This window comes from Xenopus laevis, chromosome 6L, assembly GCF_017654675.1.
Source record: "Xenopus laevis strain J_2021 chromosome 6L, Xenopus_laevis_v10.1, whole genome shotgun sequence".
Taxonomy (NCBI): domain Eukaryota; kingdom Metazoa; phylum Chordata; class Amphibia; order Anura; family Pipidae; genus Xenopus; species Xenopus laevis.
The window spans coordinates 58,583,100-58,597,149 of NC_054381.1; the positions used below are offsets into that span (position 1 = coordinate 58,583,100).

General features: G+C 35.8%; 1 protein-coding gene across 2 annotated transcripts in view; it reads right to left on the bottom strand.

Annotated features, from left to right (window-relative positions):
• LOC108718976 (contactin-associated protein-like 2) overlaps positions 1 to 14,050 on the bottom strand; it is a 1,054,026-nt gene that overhangs the window by 142,914 nt on the left and 897,062 nt on the right. For both annotated transcript variants that reach the window (XM_041566089.1, XM_018267529.2), the window contains one exon: positions 10,184 to 10,340. In XM_041566089.1, coding sequence (XP_041422023.1) covers positions 10,184 to 10,340 — 157 coding nt within the window. The remainder of the gene's footprint in view (positions 1 to 10,183; positions 10,341 to 14,050) is intronic.

Here is a 14,050-nt window from a genome sequence, read left to right on the forward strand (position 1 = left end):
GCTTTGCGTGGTGGAAGAAGAACACCGCATTCCAAGAAAAACTCCTGCTACCTACTGTCAAATTTGGTGGAGGTTCCATCATGCTGTGGGGCTGTGTGGCTAGTTCAGGGACTGGGACCCTTGTTAAAGTTGAGGGTCAGATAAATTCAACCCAATATCAACAAATTCTTCAGGATAATGTTCAAGCATCAGTCACAACGTTGAAGTTACAGAGGGATTGGATATTCCCACAAGACAATGACCCTAAACACACTTCGAAATCTAGGCATTTATGCAGAAGGAGAAGTACAATATTATGAATGGCTGTCACAGTCCCCCGACTTGAATATAATCGAAAATCTATGGGATGATTTGAAGCAGGCTGTCCATGCTCGGCAGCCATCAAATTTAACTGAACTGGAGAGATTTTGTATGGAGGAATGGTCAAAAATACTGCCATCCAGAATCCAGACACTCATCAAAGGCTATAGTAGGTGTCTAGAGGCTGTTACATTTGCAAAAGGAGGCTCAACTAAGTATTGATGTAATATCTCTGTTGGGGTGCCCAAATTTATGCACCTGTCTAATTTTGTTATGATGCATATTGCATATTTTCTGTTAATCCAATAAACTTTAGGTCACTGCTGAAATACTACTGTTTCCATAAGGCATGTTATATATTAAAAGGAATTTGCTACTTTGAAAGCTTAGCCAATGATCAACAAAACTCCAAAGAATTAAGAGGGGTTCCCAAACTTTTTCATATGACTGTATATATATATATATATATATATATATATATATATATATATATATATATATATATATATGTGTGTGTGTGTGTGTGTGTGTGTATAAAGGCTTGAGCACACACTTATATGGACTTATACCTGGGTGCAAGACAGAAAAATTTATATAGTAATAGAATGCTGATGCACACCGGGATTTTTCTTTAAAAATTGCTTACTTTATTTAATTGACGTTTTGGTCCACGTCTGGGACCTTTATCAAGATATATATATATATTTTAATTATTTAGCATTTTGTTCACCACCTCTCCAGTTTGAAATTTTAGCATCTTTTTTCTAGGGTCCAAATTACCACAGCAACCAGGCAGTCATGTTAATTAGAGTCTGGAATAGAAGAGGGCCTTAATAGAAAGAAAAGGAATAAAAATCAACAAATAACAATAAAACTGTAGCCTCACAGAACAATAGTTTTTTTGGCTGCCAGGAAGCCAGAAGAAGGTGGTGAATAGCTCAAAAACTATAAACATTTAAAGAATGACCAATTGAAAAGTTGCTAAGAACTGACCATTCTATTACATATTAAAAGTTAACTTGAAGGCAATCTATCCTTTTAAGATACAAATGGTTCATAGTTACCCTGGGCAGAAGTGCAAGAGCAGTACTTCTGCTCTGAGGAATGGCTGTGTTGTGCACCTTGAGCTGGAATAAAATATCCAGCAGCATCAGAGAGTCCAGGCCAGACCAGTCCTTACCATCTGCCATAGGACAGGTGGGACACCTACTGTAAGTGCAATCCCCCCACCCATTCATCTAAAATAGAGCCCTGCCAAATGCAGGGGGAAAACTGCAGGTCTCTGTTCTCCGAAACAGAGCATAGACACCTCCTGCAATTCTGCAATAGTGCAAAAAACAGGCACATTGTGTTCTGTCCAGAAGGTTTTAAACTGCCCCTATAGTCTGTATGTTTTCAACAGAAGTGATTTCTCATTTATGCCAATTTATATTGGAGGCCTATTACCTTCTGCAGGTTATATCACTGACCAATGAATATTACTTGAACCTACAATACAACTGCTATAGTAGAACCTTAACTAGAACTCAGTCTTTCGGGAAAGAGATAGTGGATCTGAAAATGACAATGTGTAACTCTTTTATACAAGAATAATTAGTTTGATGCAATATTGCTTTTGTGGTGGTGGTGGTGGGGAAATTTATATGCAGGTTTTAAGCACAGTTTTATTTAGAAATCATTTGTGAGCTAATTGGCGCCTCTGTATGTGGATGATGATCATAAAACACTGGTTTCATAAGTGCTGCTTTCTAAAGGCCAAAGGTTTAAATTAAGCACTTGTGTGTGAGACTGCCTGCTCTTGTTTAAAAAGCTGTTTTTGAGTGTTTCAGTCAGCAAATGACTCAAACATTAATTTTTACCACGTTTTAAGCCGTCTCCCACATTCATCAAGAATAATTATTTACAGCTTAATGCCTGAGAAACTGTAAGCACATTTGATTTAATAGCAAAGCAGGAAGGTAATTGCCATTCTTCATTATGAAAAGCAGACTGCCATAAAGCAAAGGCAAAATCCAGAAACTCATAAATTTTCACCATTTGTAAACACGGGCATATGTTTATAATCACGTTTATATTTTCACTTAGACTCATTTTTTTCATTCTTTCCCTTAGCAGGCAAATGACCTTGTTAGAAAAATAAATGTCTCATTTAGCATTTGAGATTTTATTGTGATAATGGAACAGCACTCACTTGATGATGATTCACTTGTAATAAGGCAGATGTTTTGTGTTGCTGTCATCATAGTTCTCAGTGCTATGTTTATCTCCAGTGAACGCTCTATGGGATAGTTATTGAATGGCCATCTTAGAAAAAGCAATTAATCCTTTGTTTATTACCTACCAGCTACCTGGCCTACCGCCACTTCATGATGACAATAAAGCAATTGGAAAGTTCAAGGATAACAGTAAAACCACCACTTGACAAAGCTTTTAGCTGGTTGCATATGTTAAATGTTTTGTTCAAATGCGAATATCAAATATTTCTATTGTTACTAAGCTGCGACTGGTTGAAAAAAATTATACTGTGCATCCATCAAGTTCAAAATTTTTTCTAAGAACTAAGTAGCTTTTTTTTTTTTACATTGTCTGTGAAATTCCAAGCACCTTTCTGGCCAATTTTTATTGACACCATTATTCTGTTCTGATGTTATCCGCTATTGTGATTAGGTGGTTCACCTTGTTATCCGCTGCTTTACTCAATATGTTATCTAAAGATGCAAATACATAGAGGGACTGAGTTGGCTGGTTTCTGACCACGACTTCAGGGGGCACCTTGTTTTGGAAAACCATCATGTTATACCATACATGTTTTGCTGGTCTACTGAGTAGAGGTTAAACATTATCCATCAGCTGCTGGAGGAAAACGAATATAACTCTTTTAGAATCTTAATCCGTTAATAATTAACCATTCTGACCTTGGTATTTCTCTCTCATTGTGTAGAATGTTTTACACACTCATTCCATGTCATATAAGATAGTGAGAGAGAAATCTAGATATCATAAGACCAATAGTAGAACATATAATGGATGTATGAAGATCACGCAAGGTTTGCTGGTCTTTGCTTCACCATCGAACAGACAAACATAAAATACAGCTATTAGAGTTTGTAACATGATATGAAGGCAGCCTAAAGGTTTGTGTACCCATGTTATTAGAAATTAGAGTACCTAGAAATTAGAGCAGCTAGCTCATTATTTCTATTATCATAATGGAGCATACCATTGCAGTGAATGACATTTGGCCCCTGATTCCTTTTAGCAAAGGATTACAAGATGGGACAGCCTTATACAGGCGTGGCATCCGTTATCCAGAAACCTGTTATCCAGAAAGCTCAGAATTACGGAAAGGCCATCTCCCATAGGGGTATATTTATCAAAGATTGAAGTTAGAGATCTAGGGGCCGATTCACTATGGGCCGAATATCGAGGGTTAATTAACCCTCGATATTCGACTAGGAATTAAAATCCTTCGACTTCGTATATCGAAGTCGAAGGATTTAGCGCAGATAGTTCGATTGAACGATCGAAGGATAATTCCTTTGATCGAACGATTAAATCCTTCGAATCTTTCGATTCGAAGGATTTAAATCCAACGATCGAAGGAATATCCTTCGATCAAAAAAAGTTAGCCAAGCCTATGGGGACCTTCCCCATAGGCTAACATTGACTTCGGTAGCTTTTAGATGGCAAACTAGGGGGTCGAAGTTTTTTTTAAAGAGACAATACTTTGACTATCGAATGGTCGAATAGTCGAACGATTTATACTTCGAATCCTTCGATTCGAAGTCGTAGCCGGAGGTCGAAGTAGCCCATTCGATGGTCGAAGTAGCCCAAAAAAACTTCGAAATTCTACGTTTTTTAACTTCGAATCCTTCACTCGAAGTTAGTGAATCGGCCCCTATACCACCTCTCTCCATTAATTTCGAAGGGATTTTTAAAGGCATATTTATCAAACGGTGAACGTGAAAGTTCATCCTTTGATAAATACACCTTTAAAAAACCCATAGAAATGAATGGATAGAGGCGGAATTTCACTATAGAGGACTGTGGTGATATCTAACTTCACTTTTTAATAAATATACCCCAGAGACTCTATTTTAATCAAATGATTCCCATTTTAAAAATGTATTTTCTTTTTCTCTGTAATAATAAAACAGTAACTGGCACTTGATCCCAACTAAGATATAATGAATCCTTACTGGAGACAGAACAATTCTATTGGGTTTAATTAATGTTTAAATTATATTTTAGTAGTTAAAGTGATACTATATAAAAATACGAGTTGTTTCAGTGGGCTGGGGGAGGCGCGATCACTCCATAGGTTAATTACGAATGAATAAATCAATTATCAAAAAATCATCAAAAACTATAGAAACTAAAAAATTACAACCACATGAAAAACTGCTCATAATAAGCCATTCAATATCATACTAATAGTTAACTTAAAGGTGAACCACCGCTTTAAGATACGAAGATCCAAATTATGGGAAGATCCTTTCTCGTGGAAAATTCTAGGTCCCGAGCATTCTGGATAACAGGTCCCATACCAGTAATTTACATTAAGGTAACATATCATTATCTATTTTTATCTACCTTTAGACAGCAAATGCTTTATTATACTGTATAGTGTATAGTGTTATATGGCATAATAAGCCATAAACAGCAAGGGTATTCAGCATTCGCCCATTAATATGAACCACATAATTTATGGAGGAATATATTATGGAGAAGGGTCTTTATTTTAACAGGGTTGCATATCCTTGACAATATATAGCAATCCTGTGGTTTAGCAGCAGGTAAATTTGGCACTCTGAGATATGGAACAACAGGTGTCTTTTATCAGTTGAAATCCTAGAGGATTGCAGAGAGTTGTAGTACTACACCCCCTGGAGTATGAATGATGTCTTTGCTAAAAGCTAACCTTGAACACCTTAGTATTTGTAGCTTGAATAGGTTAGCATCATGGTCATTAAACACGTAAAGATGATTGTGTTTTTTTGTTGAAAAGTTTCTATGCAGTGAGTTATTTTTCTCTTTGGAATGGAACATTGCCACATTAATTCATTAAAAAGAGTATGACTACATTGTAATTCAAACGGCTTCCTACATAAAGCTATACTGTTGTGATTCTTTGGCTGCTATGATTTACAGCAAAATACACATACATGCCCTCACAAGAGCACACATTATCAACTATAGTAATTTAAATGTAAATTGGATATGTGGTGAGGTAATGCTTGGTGAACAGGCGCCCTACAGGGGCATTAAATCATGTAGAAGGCAGTTTTGACAGTTCTACTGTAGTGTGCAGAACACTTTGAAACACAGAGGCAAATACAGTGTTCTAATCACCTTTTTCCTTCTTTTCTTTTCTTCTTTTTCTTATTTAGTAGCAAATCTGCACTGAGAGCAGCATCAAATTATAATCTTTTTCATTGTTCTTGTTTCATCAACTTGTCTCCAGACAAAAGTCAGTTTAAATGGCATAATCAATTGAGAGCGTAACTCTGAATCATTAAGTAGAATATTCCAAAAGTCGCTCAAATGCTTCACTGCATTAAAAAAACTCACATTGAACAGAGTATATTTATTACGTACGTGTAAATATTCATAGTTCATTTTCAAAAGGGAAAAAACCCCTGTAGGGCAAATGAGAAGAGAGTGACCATAGGTCGCATTCAAATTCCAGTTTTGCCAATGCTTCATTACTGTCAGTAGCACTTGTTTTATGACTGTCATATACCAAACCTCTTTATTGTCTGCAGATGAATAATATTTGAATTTTAATGCATCCTTTGCTTTGACTATTCAAACAGCTTCTCAAATAAAACTGGAACAAAGGAAAATGTATTGCTCTGTTTGTCTTAAAATTCTTATTGCCTACAAAGTTGAGTGCACTGGTAGTAATAACTCCATCTTTTCTTGTGTCAGACTTCATCTTCAAGGTAGCTCACATTAACCTTATAGGTTATTTTTGGGTAACATAGTTAGGGGGCACATTTACTATTGGTCGAATAACGAGGGTTAATTAACCCTCGATATTCGACCCTTGAAGTTAAATCCTTTGACTTCGAATATCAAAGTCGAAGGATTTAGCGCAATTCGTTGAATGATTCGAAGGATTTTAATCCATCGATCAAACGATTTTCCTTCGATCAGAAATTGGTTAGAAACCCTATGGGGACCTTCCCCATAGGCTAACATTGGTGCTCGGTAGGTTTTTAGTTGGCGAAGTAGGTGGTCGAAGTTTTTTTTAAAGAGACAGTACTTCGACTATCGAATGGTAGTTTTTAGTTCGAATCATTCACTTCGAAATCGAAGTCGTAGTTGAAGGTCGAAGTAGCCAAAAAAAACTTTGAAATTCAAAGTATTTTTTATTCTAATCCTTCACTCCAGCTAAGTAAATGTGCCCCTAAATGTATGCAGAGGACCAAATAACCACAAACCTTCTTCAGCTTCCATTCACTTTAAAAGCAAGCACTTTAATTTTCATGTTGAAATTGTTGAGCTTCACATATTCCCATTCAAATCAATGTGAGCTGCAGAATTTATTTTGTGGTGCTTTTTAGTCGGCTGAAAAGTTAGAAGTTTGACTTAACAGCAATGACACACATACTTTTTTCCTGTGGGTAATGCCATCTTTCACAGGAGATAAGATACCTGGAAAATATCCTGAAAGCTGGGGGTCCCCAACCTTTTTTAGCCTTAAGCCACATTCAGATGTAAAAAGATTTGGGGAGCAACGCTCTTCTTGGGGAATGCCAAATAAGTGTTGTGATTGGCCATTTTGTAGCCCCTATGTGGACTGGCAGCCTACAGGAGACTCTGTTTAGCAGAACACCTGGTTTTTATGCAACCAAAACTTGCGTCCAAGCCAGAAATTCAAACCTAGGCACCTGCTTTGCTCAAGAGCCACTGGTTGAGGATGACTACTTTAAGCTATGCAAGATCATGTAAAGTGTTTTATATGCGGTGATCTGGATTAAAAGGTTTTTTTTGGGGGTGCTTTGTTGCTCCCTGAAGAGGACATTACCTGTGGGCAGTTTGGCAACCACTGTTTTAGAAAATCCATGTTTTTTTGTGCACATAGTGTAGGTTAAATGCTTCTTTTAGTACACCGCACCAGATATTAATTTTAATCTGTCATGCTGTTATCAAATCTTTTTGCTTGTCTCTGGTACAGGCATGGAATCTATTGGGCTTAAACACATCTAGAAAGCTCCAAAATAAAGGCATGTCATTTCCCATAGTGCCCATTTGAAATGAACAAAAAAACTAGCACAAAGTACCATGTCCTTTACCTATACTTCACCTTGCTACCCTTTATTCATGCCCTCTGTTATGTGAAAATCTTTGTGCTAAAAGTCTTGTGGTCACCATGTAACCGGTGCATGGATGCTGGTATCTTTCCCACTATGCCGTGGTCCCAGCCAACGCCTTTCCAAAACATTATTTATGAAGGAAATGTAGAAACACAATTATGCTTGACCTACTTTTTTGTAAGGTTAATATGTAAACAGGTAATTGGCACAGGTGATATAATATTATCCTAAGTATCGGGATCCTCTAGAATGAATAAGACAACAATAACAAAGAAGAAAAAAGGAGGATAATCAGACACTCGCATGTTATGAAGCATACCTTGACTGTCATTTATTATGTATGCAGTAGCTCAAAAAGGCTCAAAAACCCCATCTGTCCCAACAAAATTGCAATTTAGGTGCATAATAAATAGAAGAGGGGTGTCCCCCCTCCTTAAAAGCTCTAAAACAGTGTTATTACAAAACTGGCATATAGAATAATTAGTCTCCTATGCAGCAGTCACTTATTAAGATCAGTCCACATTGGAGCTGCTTAGCATACATTTAAGCTATATATACAGTTTAATAAATGACATGCTTCATAATTTGCGAGTGCTTGTTTATCCTCCTTTGTTCTTCTTTGTTGTTTTTGTCTTTTTTTTTTGGTGGATGATGGATGTGTAGTAACTCAAAGGAAAAAAAAGCAAATGCAACTAGCTGTACTACAGTTTCTCATATTAGTTACACTCAAAGTAGCTCTGTTAGTTAATACTGTAGCTCCATTAGTTTTATTGGGTAACATTAGTCATGCCTAGTGATGGGCGAATAAATTTTGCGAATTTCCACGTTTCGCCTTCGGAGAATAAATTTGCGAAATTGCGGCAAAAATTTGCCAGGTGAAAAACCCGCCTTCAGTGTATAAAAATTGTCGTGGGTGTCGAAAATTGACACGCGTCAAAATTATTTTGACGCCCATTGACTTCAATGCGTTTTGCAAATTTTTAAATGTTTCGCAAATGTTTTGTGAAATTCTGAATTTTTTGGCAAAGCGAACCGGGACAGATTCTCCCATCACTTGTAGTGATATACAGTAAGTAACTTTATTACCTGCACATTAGTTCTCTCACTAATTAAAATGGCGAAAGCTCCTTCATTTAATCTTAACACACAGCCTGATTTGTTTAATTGTATGCATCTCCATTAGTTGATTTGTAGTCCCATTTGTAGTCCCATTTGTTCCATTCAAGACAACCATTAGCTACCTTGAAGAAAAAGCTATTAAAAGCTGTCTCCTTATGGCTTATTTTAGTTTGCAATACTGTCAAACAAAGCAGTAGAATTCTTTCATAGTGCACTCAATTGATGGGGTGCACATCTACAACATAAAGCATTACTAATGATGATAAAGATCATTTTAGCAAAAACCTGCAAGAATGTTACATTCATTCTTTGCATTTTTTATACTTTATCTCATGCTTATCTGAAAAGTCAATGGTTTAATAGCAAATCTTGCAGGTGCTGCATATAGCATCTTATATGTTTGTGTTCTGGGGTTTTCCACATAAGGGATATTTCTGTACTAAATAAACTAAAACATTTACATGTTTAAAAATGTAAACAGAAACAGAAATGTAAACAGAATTTTGTCAAAAAACACTGATTTAATTAACATCTAGTGCAATTTACTGAAAATTGCTCCTTTAAACAGAACACTGTGGAAAATATTATGGCTGTTCTTTGGCACTTTGATTTGGATGGATTTTCTGATATTAGTATAGGTATCCGTTTTCCAGAAATCCATTATCCAGAAAGCTCTGAATTAAGAGAAGGCCATCTCCCAAAGGGGTATATTTATCAAAGAGTGAAGTTAATAGTGAAGTTCCGCCACTAGAGTGAAATTCCGCCACTCTCCATTCATTTCTATGGGATTTTTATAGGCGTATTTATCAAAGGGTGAACTTTCACTTCACCCATTGATAAATACGCCTTTCAAAATCCCATAGAAATGAATTGAGACCTGCGGAAATTTCACTCTAGTGGCGGAACTTCACTCTTTGATAAAATTACCCCATAGACTCCATTTTAATCAAATAATTCTAATTTTTAAAAATGATTTCCTTTTTCTCTGTTATAACATAATAACACATTGTACTTAATCCAAACTCAGATAAAATGAATCCTTATTGGAAGCAAAACCCGCCTATTGGGTTTATTTAAACAATTTTCTAGTAGACTTGAGGTATCGAAAGGTTAATTTTCCAGAAAAACCCAGGTCCCAACATTCTGGATAACAGGTCACATACCTGCATGTATATACAAAAACATTTACATGTTTTAAAAACCAACAGAATTGTTTGCTGAAAAACCATTGATTAATTAACAAGTGCAATTTACTGAAATCTGCCCATTTAAAAAGGACACTGGAGAAAAATGGAATGGCTGTTTTTTTGGCACTTGTCTGATTTTCTGATAGTTGCTAGTAGCATGTTAACAAAAGCTGATTTTTACAGTGTGTATAAAAGATGTAAAAACAGACATGAGCTGTCATGACAAGAATGCTTGTCATTTATGCTTCTCCTTACCATTGTCTCTGATCGGCATCGCAGTTACAGTGGAATTTGCTGTCACTGCAGTTTCTTTCAATGCCACATGCACATTTCTGGATACCAGGAGAAGAACCTCCCCAATAATGATGCTTTTCTTTGCCTTTTCCAACCCACCATGTATACGGATTTCCATCTATAAAATATCATGCAGTATTTGATTAAAAGGAGGTTAGTCAGACACAAGCATAGTAAAAGAAACTTGTCTGGTAACTACACTGTGCTAGACATTTAAAAAGGATTCTTTGCTAATCAAAACATGATGAAAAAAGGCCAATCTACAGGAACAGAACTAATGAGTGTAAAACCGACTAACTATCTTCATTCATAGGCTTCTTCAAATGTAACCCTGTAGCTTTGTATCAAATTGATCACTGAATCTCAAGGCTCCATGCCGTATTCAAAGAAAACTGGAGAAAAGTAAAATGTTCCCATAATATGTGTCCCACTCAACTGTACTTTTCCACTAGAGGGAATCATATGCTTAGCAGTGTGTATTATTACATAGATATAAAATATAAACAATGAATGATTTTGTGCTATGGAGAACTTCAGCTGCCAAGTGAAGTTACTGTTTTGAAGAACTTATCTTTACCGCAAGGTGCTGTAAATATTTCCCATAATCACTTGTTGCAATATCAGTATATATGTATCATTTAAACAAAAGGTGTGTGCCAATCACTAAATAGATTTTCTACTACCAAAGATGATCAGACAGTTTTAAGGCTATACAGGTATAGGACCTTTTATCCAGAATGCTCAGGACCTGTGGTTTTCCGGATAACGGCTGTTTCTGTACTTTGGATCTTCATACCTTAATCCTACTAGAAAATTATGTAAACATTAAATAAACCTGAAAGGTTGATTTTGTTTCCAATAAAGATGAATTATATTCGTTTTGATCAAGTACAAGACACTGTTTAATTACTATAGAGAAAAAGAAAATAATTTTTAAAAATTTGGATTATTTGGATAAAATGGAGTCTATGGGAGGAGGCCTTTTCCGAAATTCAGAGCTTTCTGGATAACAGGTTTTCAGATAAGGTATCCCATACCTGTACTGTGTTTCCGTAGAAAACCAATGAAACAACACCTTAACAAATGTATCTAGTTAGTTTAGAAATCAGATGTTACACATCAGACATTTGCCAGAGAAAACACTTTACAGCATACAAGGTATTATCCAGAGGGGGTAAATAATCCTAAGGAAGGTAACCAACATTAATAGCAAGGTCCCAAGTTAACTCTACGAATAGTAGAAAGGTGAGTTACCAAATTTATTGTTAGAGTTGCAGGCTACCAGTATTGCTGGCGCTAACAATTATGTGGTTAGATGTATTCAAAGATGGCCACCTGGAGATTTGGTACACACCTAGGTGTATGGCTTCTATATACTAGCCTACATTTTGGGGAACCCTACTACATCTCTTAGGGAATTTTGGGCAACTGTAGGGCAAAACAGTCTCTAAAAGACCCTAATCAACATGTATAGAGAGGACCCAAGAAACAGATTATAAAATCTATAATGATGGCATTAACACACTTATTTACCAGATTATGTCCAGTGATACTTAATGGTTATCTCCGTACATAGATTTTTAGTGATTCTATTAGCTTCCATCTGTTTTGGTGAGTCATACCATGTGCCCTGCTAAGAATCTTGTGGGGATTATGATACCATAGTAAGGTGATTTGAAGAAAAGCTCTGACCACACAAACTAAGCACAAAATATTTTGGTCAAGTTTGAAAAGAAACTGCTGTCTAGCATATCATCCTTCTTCAGTGCTGTTCTGACCTGTGCTATTCCCTGGACCTAAACTGGTGGGTGAGAGCAATACTTCCTTCTAGGTTTATATAGAGAATAATGTATTCATATCATGATACTGGATTTCTATTAGAAAAAAATTAAAATGTAGGTAAAATGGCCCTTAAAACTATTAAGCACATACCCATCAGAATTGATTTCAGCTGGAACCATTTAGAAAAACAGCATTAAATTAATTTTTTAGAGGTTAAATTCAAACTCTGTGGCTGTTAACAAACACATTTCACAGTGATTATCCAGCACTCTATATGCTAATTGATCCTTTATCTTACTTGGGTGCACGCAACAAGTATGTTCACCTTCACATACCTCCAATTCAATATGTACACGAATTGTAGCACTCCAATTTGGTATTAAAACCGCTTTTATTCCACAAATAGCATAGCGACGTTTCGGATACAACAGATCCTTTTTCAAGCTAAAAACAAAGTATCATGATGATACTTTGTTTTTAGCTTGAAAAAGGATCTGTTGTATCCGAAACGTCGCTATGCTATTTTAAGGTTTTAATACCAAATTGGAGTGCTGCAATTCGTGTACATGCTGTTAACAAACATCCAACAAAATGAAAGATTGTATACTAAAATATACATAAGCGACTTTCTTGATATATATATAAAATTACACTCTAGTTACCCTGCTAATGTAAGCTCAAGGATAAATAATATACTTTTTTTATATATATATAAATTGTTCTGATTTCATAAAATATGCAAACAGAATTACAGTGTAGAATATTTTACGTGCCGTCAGTTTGATTTGACTTAAATGAAGTAGAAGATTTTCATGATTAAATACATATAGTGATAAGCTAGAGTGGCATTTATGCTCTGAATAAAAGTTTTTAACTGACAGCTGCTAGATTTAGGTTAGAACTACATGGGCATTTTAGGTCCGATCCGACGCCATGTGACGAAACGCTGGCGTCAAGTCGGATGCGCCTGAAATAAGGTAAAAAATAGAAATGATGAATGAAGTCGCAGAATGCATCCAACACGACTGTTGGCGACTACATCCGACATTTCTACAACTTACCTTATCTTCGTCGCATCCGACTTGCCGACATCGCTTCGTCGCGTGCCGTCAGATCAGACCTAAATCGCCCATGTAGTTCTACCCATAAAGAAACTGCCAATGAGATGGGTCACAGTTTTTGCTGGCACTAAAGTTTAGATATCTATGCTTACATTTATATTTGCGTGGATTGTTTTTTGCAGTGCATTCAGTTATTAAAGAGATAATTTCTTTCTTATTTTTGTAAATGACATATTGCTTGCAGTTCCATATCTCACTAGTTATGCTGTGAGACAGGCTTTTCTATTGCATGCAATATAAATTTTCTACTAGCCAATCATCTTAATGAGCCATATGACATATCTATTTGAGAAAAAAAGTGTCATGAGGCAACATGTCCCATAATACTTTACAATATTAAGTAATTCATAAATCAATTATACCGTTTAATATATAGAAAGCAAAGAAAGAACAGATATAAAATCAGATATGCAAATGAACTGCAATAAAAACTAGTTTGCCCACAATTTACTAACTGGCACAGATGTTTACTTACAAAAGTCTTTGCCTGATTACTGTGTGTGAAATTCCACTGGGAATTTGGAAAACAGTGTTGCGTTGTGGGAAAAGAAACACACTCTGCACTCCTTTAGTAAATATTCCTACTAAAAACTTACAATTGAAATACCTGCCTAGGAAAATCAAGCAATGGAGCAATATACTCACAGTATCTTTAATTTATAGCTAACCTCAGCTAACTGATCCAGCAAGCCTCTCATTTGTTGGTTTCTGGTCAGACTTTTGAGATGTGGAGAAGCTATTAAAACCCATTGCATGGTATCAACATGGCATAAATGTTTGACAATTACACAGTATAATTACTAATTTGATCTACTCTTTTTAGTAAATAATATATTATATATATATATATATAGAAAGAAAGCTTGTGGCACTCACAGGGTTTAATTTGCAAAAAACAAAAAAGGTTTATTTAGCCTCAACGTTT